Source organism: Octodon degus, unplaced genomic scaffold, assembly GCF_000260255.1.
Source record: "Octodon degus isolate 3935 unplaced genomic scaffold, OctDeg1.0 scaffold00226, whole genome shotgun sequence".
NCBI lineage: Eukaryota > Metazoa > Chordata > Mammalia > Rodentia > Octodontidae > Octodon > Octodon degus.
In genome coordinates this window covers 158,538-170,034 of record NW_004524802.1, presented here as the reverse complement: position 1 = coordinate 170,034, position 11,497 = coordinate 158,538, and the positions used below count along the sequence as shown (strand labels likewise).

The following is an 11,497-nucleotide window of genomic DNA, read 5'->3' as shown; positions in this document are numbered from 1 at the left end:
GTCCACATGTGGAACCTAGGGCTTTGTCCACATGTGGAACCTAGGGCTTTGTTCACAGCAGGCGGTGCTCTGCTGCTACCCTGTATCCACCTCTCTTTTAATGTCTGGTTGAATATGCCTGAAGTTTTCTTCTTTAGCGTGTTTTGAACTATTGATTCAGTTTATTTAGTAAATACAGGACTATTCTGTTCTCTGTTTTATCTTAGTGACTTCTAGTACTTGATGGCTTTGAAATAATTTTTACATTTTATCTAAGTTCTCAAATTTATGTCCTTGAGGTTTTTGGTGCTTTCTCATCTGTGAGGTCTGTAGTTCTTTTTTTTTTTTTTTTAAATACATTTATTTATTTATTTATTTATTTGAGACAGGGTCTTGCTATGCAGATCAGGCTGGCCTTGTGCTCAGTTTTGTAGCCCCCAGGCTGGACTCACACCCACAGTCATCCTCCTCTGTCAACCTCCTGAGTACTGGGATTACGCTGCCACACACAGTTCTGGGGCCAGCATGGCTCCCTGGGGTTCTGGGGACAGTAAGGCATGTGGGGCCAAGGATGAGACCTTTCCTCACCTTGTACTTGCCAGGTAGGTTCTTAATTCTCTGAGCTATATCCCTAGCCCCCAGGTCTGTAGTTCTTTCATTAATTTCTGATAACTGAACTTTTTGTTTACTCTGTATTTTTTTTTTTGTGGAGCCAGGGATTGAACTCAGGCCCTTGCACTTGCCAGGCAAGTGCTTATTCAACTGAGCCATCTCGCTGGCCCCTTATTTTCTTTGTCTAGAAGTTTTATGACTTTTGTTAGTTGTCTCAAGAAGCTGGCATTTGGTTTTACTTTATTGTTTGCTTGTTTGTATTTATTTATGTATTGTACCAGGAATCAAACTCAGGACTTGTGCTTGTCGGGCAGGCTCTGTGCCACTGAGCTCCATCCCTGCCACTCGTAAGTGTACTTGGTGCAGTGATGTCCCCTCTTGGCACTGCTTTGGCTGTGTCTCGTCAATACTGGCTTGTTGTGTTCCATTTTTATTCTAGCCAGGGTCCTCTAGTTTCTTCTGAGATTTCCTTTCTGATTGAGGGTTATTTAGTTCCCCAGGCCTAGGAATTTCTTCTAGCTGTCTTCCTATCACTGTAGTTATACCTTACCTTCAGTTTCACATTCCATGGTTTTAAGGTCTCAAGTTCTACCACAATCCAAAAATGTTAAATGGAAAATACCAAACCCCCAGATGGCTCCCAGATTTTAAGCTGCCAGCCTGAGGTCACCATTGTCTAGAACAGACACACATAGGAGGTTGGCACTGCCCTTGCGATGAGGCATCCCCAGTGTCTGGGGGGCCTGTGCTTTCCTGATGGGCTGGACTGACCAGGTCCTGCTGGAAAGATGCCACCTGGACCATGCCTGGGTCCCCTGCAGAGTCACACAGCCCAGCTGCTGGCGTTACGGGGCCCACTGGAACCTGCCTGTGTCTGAGTCTTCTCACTCAGGTGTAAGGTGCCCACTGCTTGTCTGCTGTGGCCCTCCTTTGCCCTGTTCATCCTCAGATGCCCCCTGCAGATGCCATGATGCACCTGCCTCCTGTTGCCCCTCCTATAGGGTCAGGGCATTCCCTGAAGGAAGTCCCACCCCTGCCCTCACCTTTTGAGCTCAGTAGAACCACTGGGCTCACTGGGCTTGGGCTTGTGGTCTGCCAGGTACGAAAGAGCCCACACCACTCCCTGAGGCCACACCCCTAAAGCTAAATGGGAAGGATGAATTGCTATGTCCCCACACAGTCCTTGTTCTGATGGCAGAGGGCTGTGCCCTGGAGGGGTTGTGCCTGGCATCTGCTAGGTTGGGTATACTTCATGGCTGGCAGCTCAGGAGAGCTCCCCAGTGGGACCTAGCACACAGAGCTGGGGATGTTTGTCCAGGAACTTGACGCTGTAAGGTGGGCAGTGTGCCTCATTTCAGAGGAATACACATTTGTCCCATGCCACCCCATGAGCAGGCATCTTTAGCTTCATTTGAGTAGAAAGGTGGGAAAGCTGCAGAGAGAGCCAAGACCCCTGGCCACTGTGTGCAGGGAGCCTTGGGGATGCTGCAGAGGCTGGGCCTGCTCCTTGGAGTTAAGGACCAGTGTCCAACTGGTGTGGCATTGGGGTGGTACTCCTGGGCGCTCCCAAGGGCTGAGCTATGCATGCTTTGCAGGTTATGCAGCCTAACCCTGAAGAAGCTGGCAGTTCTCAGAGAGTTGGAGAAGGAGCTGATGTCCGTGGTGATTGCAGTCAAGATGCAGGTGAGCCCTCCACCCTCCCCTGCAGCAGGTGGGAGAGCACAGGGCTAGGAGGCCCAGGTTCTCCTAGCACCTGTCGTTGCAAAGTTGCCCACAGGGTGAGGACTGGATAGGAAGAACTAGAGCAAGGTGGGGTCCGGGTTCCTGGTGGGTCCTTGGGTCAGGCTTCAGTTTGGCTTCACTTGAGGCTTTGAAGGAAGGGAAAAGCCATGTCCTGCCCTGGCCCTCCCTCCAGGAGACATCAGACATCAGTTGGCCCAAACAGTGTTATGCAGCCCTGTGGGGCTGCAGGCTCCGGTCTGCTTCCCAGGGATAGGGTGTGGCTCTCATCCCCTGGCCACCTGGGTGCCATCTCTTGTTGCTGCTCAGGGCCATGGCCCCGCGTGTGCCCCTGGCAACATGGCAACAGCTGGCTGTTACCCCAGACCGTGGCCTGTAAACCCAAGGTCCTGCTGGGGTTCTTATGTTGGGAGCACCATGCTGTCTAATGTTCCCTGGACCCCAGGAGCAATATGCAGAACCTTGGGCCCAGCGTGGCTACGCGCTGCCTTGTGGGCTGTCCTCTACTCAAAGGTAGGGTTGAGGCAGAGACCTGTCTTGGTTCTTGCACTCAGCTGTGCATGCCTAAAAGATACTGTGCTGCTGCTCCCCGCCCTCCAGTAGTAGGGACTGAACCCAGGGCCCTTACACTGAGCTACATCTCCAGCGCTTTCAATTTTTTTAAATCTTGGGACAGGATCTCATTAAGTCTCTTAATTTGCCCAGGGTGGGCTCACACTCTTGACGTCCGGCCTCAGCCTCCTGAGTAGCTGGGATTATAGGCATGTGCTACTATGCCTGGCTAAGGATGTACTTCTAATAAAGACCTGGAGAGTGCCAAATATGGTACGCACGTGCCATCCCAGCCACTCCAGAGGCCGAGACAGGAAGCCATGTAAGCTGTGCTCTACATCTCTGGCTGGGGAGGGCCAGTGTCTTCCCAGGTCTGTAGAACAGTGCGAAAGTCACCAAGGTAAGAGCTGGCCCACTGTGGGCACCTGAGACAGAGCTCTGCTGGGCTGACCCTGTCTTTGTCCTCTGTGTCTAGCCAACCCCTCTGCAGTCCCCATCACTGCCGAGCTCCCGAGCACTCGAATGCTCTTGTGCCCTGGCCCGTCTGCCCACCACACAGCTTCTTGGTTCCTCACCTCTTCTCCTCAGCACCTTCTCTTGCTCCAGTCACCTGTGTCCAGCAGGCTGGTGGGGCTGGAGCCTTCCCCCTTTCTGAGACTTCTCTGGGTGCTCTGCCAGGCCCCGGCTCTGGACCTTTTCTCCTCAGCTGGGGAGAAGGCTGGGCTCCTGTCTTTGCTTCCTGTCATAGCCTTCAGGTCAGTCCTGTGAGGCCAGAAGCTAAGACCACCCCTGTGTGTGACCACGGGACCCCAGAGAGAAGGGAGAGGGGGAAGGCTACTGTGGAGCTGGGGAGCTGCATAGTGGAACAGGCCCTAAACTCCACAGCCACCCCATAGCCGACTGAGCTCCTTTCCTATGCCATCTGTCTTGCCCCCCTGGAGCAGCCTGCCCACGTACCTCTGCTGTAACCCCACCTCTGCCCACTTGCTGTGGACTCCTGAGGAGCTAGTATTAGGGTCCTTGCCTGGCTTCCTGTCCTGGCAGTCTTGAGGGGTGCCCTGTTGGAACAGATCCCTTAATTAGGGGTCAGGGAGATGGCTCAGTGGAATAAGCACTTCCCTGGCAAGTGCAAGAGCCTGAGTTCAATCCCCGGTTGTGCCAAAAAATTTTAAAAAAAATAAGACAGATCCCTTAATTAGCACTATGATACAGGTCTTTAAAACATTGGGAGCCCACCGTGGAGTACAGTGGATCCTTCTGTGTTTGATCTCAGTGATGCAATATCCACTTCCTGCTAAGGGTGCAAGGCAGTGTCAGGTGCCCATGGTGGTGTTTACACGTGTCGAGTACTGTGCCTTGTAGGGTGGTCATTCTGAGGGTTCTGAGGTATTGGCACCCATGCCACAGCCTTAACATTGCAAGCTGGCCCTGCATCTTCAGACCTGCATCTGCTCTGGCAGGCTGATCCTTAGTTTCTCTCTCCTGCGCAGACCCCACAGAACTGGTAGGCGCAGGATTCTTGGGCTACTAGCTGTCCCACAGTGCCCCTTGACGATGACCCCTGTCCTGAGTCTATCTCACTGTATGATACCCTTAAATGGAAGGCGTCTGTTTCCTCACAGGGCTCCAAAAGGGTCCTGCGGTCTCATGAGATTGTGCTGCCCCCCAGTGGACAAGTGGAGACTGACCTGGCCCTGACCTTCTCTCTTCAGGTGAGTGAGTGGTCAGTGTCCTTGGTGTTGATATGACCTCCTCATTGCCCCTTTCATCCTTCTTACTTTTAATCCTGTCTTACCATTTATTCTTAAATGGCCAGGAGGTTTTCTTGGTTTATTACATTATTTGTTTTAACCCTTTGCTATGACAAAGAAAATGCAATAAGACAGAAACATCCAGTTATCAAATTGAGGTCATTTCATCCTCATACTTAAAAAAGATGGGCAGAAACATGTGGGCTTTGAATGTGTTATACATATCTTAGAGTGAACTTAGTAGACATCTGCTCTTCCTGCCCCCTGACCTCTCCTTCTCTACCTTCTCCAGATCCCTGTCCTGTCAGGAAAGTGGATCAGCCAGCTCATTCCAAACCCACTAAATCAATTCACCCTAAGTCTCATAAGATCCTCTTTTGTCTTTTAAACATGTGGCACTACTCTGTGGTATAACACCTGAGTCCCTGCCAGCCCCTCCTACTGCCCTCATTGCCACATCTGCAGCCCGTGGAAGCCCCTTTCTGAAGTTCAGTTTGCCAAATATGTAATTCACCCAGCTTCTTTGTGTGCTTGGTTCTGGGCTTCTGAGACACATGTACAGGTGTGCAGCGACAGCCTTGCAGCCAGGGGATGGACTCAGCTGCCGTAGTCTCAGATTACTTTATCTATATACCCAAGAAAGGGTCTTGAGCATCGGCCTTACACATGTGCTTCTGTAAGTGTAGATGCTGGGTGCAGTTGTATCTGGCTGTTCAGCTGGGGTGCACAGTGCCACTGACGTCTGGGCCTGCCCGTGCGTCTGCAAGGGCTTGGGCAGAGCCAGGGTCACCCTTTGCTGGGCGTGCCTTAGGCAGCTCCTTGTGCCTGCAGTACCCTCACTTCTTGAAGAGAGAAGGCAACAAGCTTCAGATCATGCTGCAGCGCAGGAAACGATACAAAAACAGGACCATCCTGGGCTACAAGACCCTGGCTGTGGGCTCCATCAACATGGCGGAGGTGAGTGCCGGGCCTCGGTGGCCTTGCTCATACCAGTTTCCCTCACATGTCAAGATGTCCATCTCAGTGCAGCAGGAGCCCCTATCAGGGCTGCACAGTAATGGCTATGTACCATCCCTGTGGTTTGCATCCCGTCTTCACTGCAGCCCCATGTGTACCCCACTTCCAAACCTCCCAATAGGGACTGGGGAGATAGCTCAGTAGAATAAGTGCTTGCCTGGCAAGCACAAGAGCCTGAGTTCAATCCCTAGTTTCGGAAAAAAAAAAAAAAAAAAAAAAAAAAAACCCTCCCAATAGGATCCTCATGGGCACCCCGCTCAGCCCCCACTAGGCAGCAGGGCCATCATGGGAAGACTTCAGCCTAGCCCACCATCCTGGAGCAGGTGCTCCAAGGGGCTGTGAGAGGTGGCGGGCGGGGGGGAGTTCTGGGCACAGAGGAGCTCGGACTTTTCTCCTCTGCCACAGGGTCAGGGGAACAGTTCTGGGAACTGGGGTGGCTGGGACCTGTCCTGGTTATCTCTTAAACTTTAGACTTGTGCTGTAGGGCTATGTCCAGTGTCTGTGGCAACCAAGGGGGGTGGGATTGCTGTCCTGCACATCAGCTGCTCAGGCTCCCATACTGTCTCCCCATCTCTTCTCCCAGCATCTGGATCTGGCATGTTCTGTTCCCTGCCATGGTGGTGGCATCTGCAGTGCAGGACTGGGCACACACAGGCACGTGGTGCCCACATGAAGGCACCAGGGGTGGGTTGTGACAGAGCTGCTCCCATGCTGCATGCGGTTTCTAAAATGGTGAATCAGATTTGAACTTACTTAAAATTTTATTTTTCTTACTGATTAGAGTTAGCACCCCCAATTAAAACAAAAACAAAAAACGTCTGACCCATAAATTCCTAACATCTGAATTTGATCAGATGGCCCCAGAGATAATTTGAAAAGTACAAAGGACAGTTGGGCATGGTGGCACACACTTGAAATCCTATCACGCTCAGGCGCAGGAGGTAGGGTCGAGGCCGAAGAATTGGTAGTTCAAGGCCAGACTAGGTAACTTAGCGATATCCTTTCTCAAAATAAAAACTTAAAGGTCTGGGGATGTGGCTTAGTGCTCCCTGGCCCAGTAGCACACACCCACACAGCACAAAGGCTTGTCTGTGAGATCTGAAGGCGCCCGTGGTTTCTGTGGCTGGTGTGAGCCAGAGTGTTGCTACTGCTGGGTGGTAGCTGGGTTACTCTGCCCTCTGTTTTCTGACAAGTGTGACATAGGTAGCCCTAGGCTTGATGGTTCTATGAACCAGGCCTGGTGTCTCTCTCACACTGTTGCAGACCTGAGCTGCGGTGGAGTGGTGGCTGCTCTTTCTCAGTCCCCACTGACATGAGTCCTTGGACGTCAGGTCTCAAAAGTCCATGGCCATGTTGTGCCACTGACTGGCCCTCATGCCTGATGCCACATACATTGGCTGCTGTGGTCCCCGGCAGGTGGCTTCCGAGGGACAGCAGGTATGGCAGGAACCAGTGGCTATGGACACTTCCCACCTTTATTTCTTACTTAGCTGGTGGCCTCTACCTGGATCCCCTGCCTTCCTCTGCAGCCAGGCTCTTACGTGCTGGGTGTCCTGCTCTTGGGCTAGGCTCTGAGGCGGGGGCCCTTCTTCCTGGGTTGCTTCCTAGAGCTCTCTGCACCCACAGGTGATGCAGCACCCCTCAGAGGGTGGCCAGGTGCTGAGCCTCTGCAGCAGCATCAAGGAGGCCTCTGTCAAGGTGGCTGAGATCTGGATTGTCTCCCTGTCCAGCCAGCCCATTGACCACGAGGACAGTGCCATGCAGGCCGGCCCCAAGGCCAAGTCCACAGGTGTGTGAGACCAGTTTGGGCCCTTCCTGCCTCTACCTGAGAGTGCTTCTTCCTGCCTGGCCATGTCAGGTGGCGCAGCCACCAGGTGATTGGAAAAGTAGGTTGGGTGTGAAGCCTTGGTAATTGCTCCCTCAACTGCAAACCCTGGAGCAAGGTCACCTGTGTGGTTGTAGACATGGCTCTGGCTCCTCATCACCAAGCTTAGTTTCCACACATCCTCCGGGGAGAATGGTCATAGAGTGACCCTTGCTGCCTCTGAGTGCATGGGCACGTAGCCTGGCATCGTGAGGTGATTTATGACCATCAGCTGCTGCTACCATCTCTGTTGAAGTGGCATCCCTCCCTTATTGGCCAAAATGAAGGAGGCTTTGTCTAGGCCAATTCCCATGGCCCCTACCTTCAACCCCTCTGGACACTTCTACCAGTCCCGTACCATGTCATCTGCTGACCTCAGGGTCTTGGGGCTCAGGACCTCACCTGGCATCTGGGCCTCTTGCTGCATTTCCCCTCTGCGCCGGGGTCTTAGGCATGGTGGCCATGTAGCTGCAGTGGAAGTAGTTGTCATCTGGACACGTGGCCCCTCCCTCCACAGATAACTACTCTGAGGAGGAGTACGAGAGCTTCTCCTCTGAGCAGGAGGCCAGTGATGATGCTGTGCAAGGGCAGGTAATGAGCACAGGGCATGGGTGGCGAGTGCTGCGGGGTGGGAAGTGCTGCGGCTGGGGGGGGGGGGTCCTGGATGTCCTTAGCCCCAGCCTTGGGCGGGCCACCAGGACAGGCAGAACTGCAGCTTCAGGGACCACTGTGTCTCCACAGGACCTGGATGAGGATGACTTTGATGTGGGCAAAGCTGAGAAGCAGCGGAGCTCGATAGTAAGAACGACGTCCATGACCAGGGTCGGTGGAAGCTGGTTTTACTAACACTGGGGATGGGCCTGGGTGGTTGGCTGCACAGGTGCAGTGGATGCATGGCCTGTGAGTCCTTATGGTGATGCTGTGGACAAGAAGCCCCTTGGGGATGCATTCCCCACACCATGGCCTTGCCCTTGGATGGGCTGCTGCAGTTAGCTCCTGGCCACTGTCAGAAAGTAGACATGAACTAGGCAGGGCAAATCCTGTGGCAGCCCTTGGCTATTTAGCCCTCTGAATGCCACCCTGTCCTGGCTCCATACCATGTGGTTATATGGGCTTGAGGGGGCAGAATGAGGCCACCTTGCTTTCTAGGGTCCTCCTGGAGGCATGTTTTTCTCCTTGGCTTGCCACCCAAACACCTAGAGCATGACAGTTGCACTTTCTTAGGGCCTTCTGACCACCTGCAGGCATAGGAGTAAGGCTCGAGAGGAGAGCTGGGGCAGCCCCACCTCTGCCAGCTGCAGAGTTCTTTCTGGGGCCCAGAGCCCCACACAGGGCCTTGCCCACAGATGGCTGTGTGGATGCCAAGAAAGCCCCAGCCCAGTGCCCACCAAGGGCACAATTCTATACCTCTTTGGCAAGAAGAGGGAGGCTATGGGCAAGTAAGCCACGCCATCTCAGGAAGCTGGGTTCTAGCCCTGCAGGGTATAGAGGGTCCCCCTAGGTTGGCACTGTGTATATGGCTGAGGGCCTCTGCCCCGTTTAGTGGCCAATGGCAGGATCAGAGGCTCTGCAACCCAGGGCAGCCAGGATGCAGCAGGACCACCCTCCTACATGCCACATGGACGCATAGCAGCTTTTCTGAGGGGTGGTGCTGCAGAGGCTTCTGGAGGGACTAAGGAATCAGCACACCCTTGTTCTGCTCCCCTCCTCTGGGCTCAGCTGTCTGCCCTTCCCAGGCATCTGCAGGCTGGTCCCAGCTCAGATGCTGTGTGTCTGTGTGTGTTGGCGTCTGTGCGAGCCATGTCCCACCAGCTGTTTTGTGGCACGCTTGAGCCGCACTCACCTCGTGGCTCCCACATTGCTTCTGATGCTGACCCTTTGTCGTGCAGCAACAGAACTTCAAGCAGAAGGTTGTGGCCCTGCTGCGGAGATTTAAAGTGTCAGATGAGGTGAGTTAAGAGTCTTGACCATCTCAGGCTCTCGCCTGCTCCCTGGGGCATTGCCCTTCACTTGCCAGACTGGGTAGCAGCAGTGCCACCTCTCAGAGGGTTTCAAGGGGCTCAGCTAAATTGCAGGTTGTTCTCTACCCAAAGAAAGATGGGCATAGGGTCTGTGTATTTGTCAGCATTATAGCTAGACTTTATCTTGGGGAGAGTTTTGGGTCTACAGAAGTACAAAGAAGGTCTACAGAAGAAGTACAGAGAGCCCCCATGCACCCTCCTCCCTAGTCCCCTTGCTGCCTGTAATTTCAAGTTCTTTTAGCATTAGTCTCCAGATCTGCCGTGAGGCTTTCGCAATCAAAAGAAAAGCACTTCAGTTTACTTCTGAATACAGCATGGTCTAGATCCATGGTGGAGAGGAGACATGGTCCACAGAACAACTCTGTGCCCGTGCACACAAGGCCATGCCCAAGGCAGCAGTGTCCCAAGTTCAGCCCTAGTACCCATACTGAGTGCTCTTCTCTGACATTCTGAGGAAAAGGGCTCATCTTGCCATGCTAGAGCCAGTGTGTTTCCAGGAGTACTGCTGCCTGCTGCTAGGGGGTGGCCATGTCTTTTGGCTTGTGCCTTGCAGTGGACAGTTCCCAGGTCCAGCTGGAGGTGGGACACAGCAAAGTGGGGTCCTTGCCTGAGGCCTTGCTGCCCTTTCTGAGCAGCAGGGTGAGAGGTAGGTACTCTTGGCCGTGGTATGGTTGTCCAGCGACAAGGTTCTCTCAGAACAGCCTGAGCTGAACAGATTTGGTCCTGATTGCTGGAAATCCCAGCAATCCCATGCATTGACTTTCTGTTTTCATAGGAATCATCTCCCGGGTGTGTGTGGGATTCACAATTGATCTGCCCCTTGACTTCCTCATATTCCTTGTCACTCCGTTTTGTGCAGGGACCAGTTTGTCTTGCCACAGTGTGTTCCCATGTATGAGAATCCTGCCTCTACACAATGTACCACCCCCAGCTCATGATCGTTACAGCAACTCTGTGGGTGGCAGGAAAGGTGCAGCAAGGTGTGGTCAACTGCCTGGGCCATGAACTGTCTTACATGTTTTATATTCCTGTGACTGAACATCTTAGTCTAGGAAACTAAGACATGGCTAAAACCTACTAGTCACAGTCTGGGGTTAGAAGTCCCAGAGCAAAGTGCCAACAGTCATCCCTGTCCTTCCTAGTCAGTGGCAGACAGGAAAATGCTTTCCCTAGTCTTTTGCATTAACCGCCTCACAGAGACCCCATCCCCCATGTCACTTCAGGTTGTGGTTCAGTATATGAGTTTTAGGGATACACAAATGTTTAGATCAAAGCATTCTGCCCCTTGCTTCCAAAATTCATGTCCTCACATACAAAATATGTTCATTCCATCCCAGTAGCCTCGAAGCCTTAATTTATTCTAGCATCAAGTCAGTTTAGAGACGAAAGCCTAAACTGGGGGGAAACCACCCGCTCAGGCCCCCGTCCTGTCCCTCTCTTGGACAGGAGCTATCTTTCCCTCAGTAAATATATTCTGCTCATAAAAAAATAAAAATAAAAACAAAGCCTCCACTGAGCATGGTGGCATACATCTACAATCCTAACTCTCAGAAGGCTGAGAGTTCAAGGGCTGAACTACATGGCAAGACCCTATTTAAAATAGACAAAACCAAAGTCTTTTGCATATTGCCTCTATTAGGTAGGGGTAAGACTTGCTGGAGAGGATTTGTTCTAAGATAGATTCCTGGGGCTGGGGAGATGGCTCAGTGGAATAAGCGCTTCCCTAGCAAGTGCAAGGGCCTGAGTTCAACCCCCAGTTCCGCAAAAAAAAAAAAAAAAAAGACAGATTCCTTTCCAGCTTTGAGCTCATGAAACCAAACAAGTTCTGTGCTTAAAAATATGAGACCGGGGCCGGGGAGATGGTTCAGTAGAATAAGTGCTTCCCTGGCAAGTGCAAGGGTCTAAGTTCAATCCCTGGTTACACACACACACACACACACACACACACACACAAAATATAT

At 52.5% G+C, this 11,497-nt stretch overlaps 1 protein-coding gene across 8 annotated transcripts in view; it reads left to right on the top strand.

The window, feature by feature from the left end:
* Positions 1-11,497, top strand: part of Pacs2 (phosphofurin acidic cluster sorting protein 2) — a 64,489-nt gene that overhangs the window by 31,978 nt on the left and 21,014 nt on the right. For 5 of the 8 annotated variants that reach the window (XM_023705639.1, XM_004645366.2, XM_023705638.1 and 2 more), the window contains exons 2-8: positions 2,187-2,274; positions 4,506-4,595; positions 5,466-5,591; positions 7,278-7,440; positions 8,033-8,106; positions 8,257-8,337; positions 9,405-9,464. In XM_023705639.1, coding sequence (XP_023561407.1) covers positions 2,187-2,274; positions 4,506-4,595; positions 5,466-5,591; positions 7,278-7,440; positions 8,033-8,106; positions 8,257-8,337; positions 9,405-9,464 — 682 coding nt within the window. The remainder of the gene's footprint in view (positions 1-2,186; positions 2,275-4,505; positions 4,596-5,465; positions 5,592-7,277; positions 7,441-8,032; positions 8,107-8,256; positions 8,338-9,404; positions 9,465-11,497) is intronic. The other 3 variants (XM_023705643.1, XM_023705640.1, XM_023705644.1) reach the window with 2 other exon arrangements.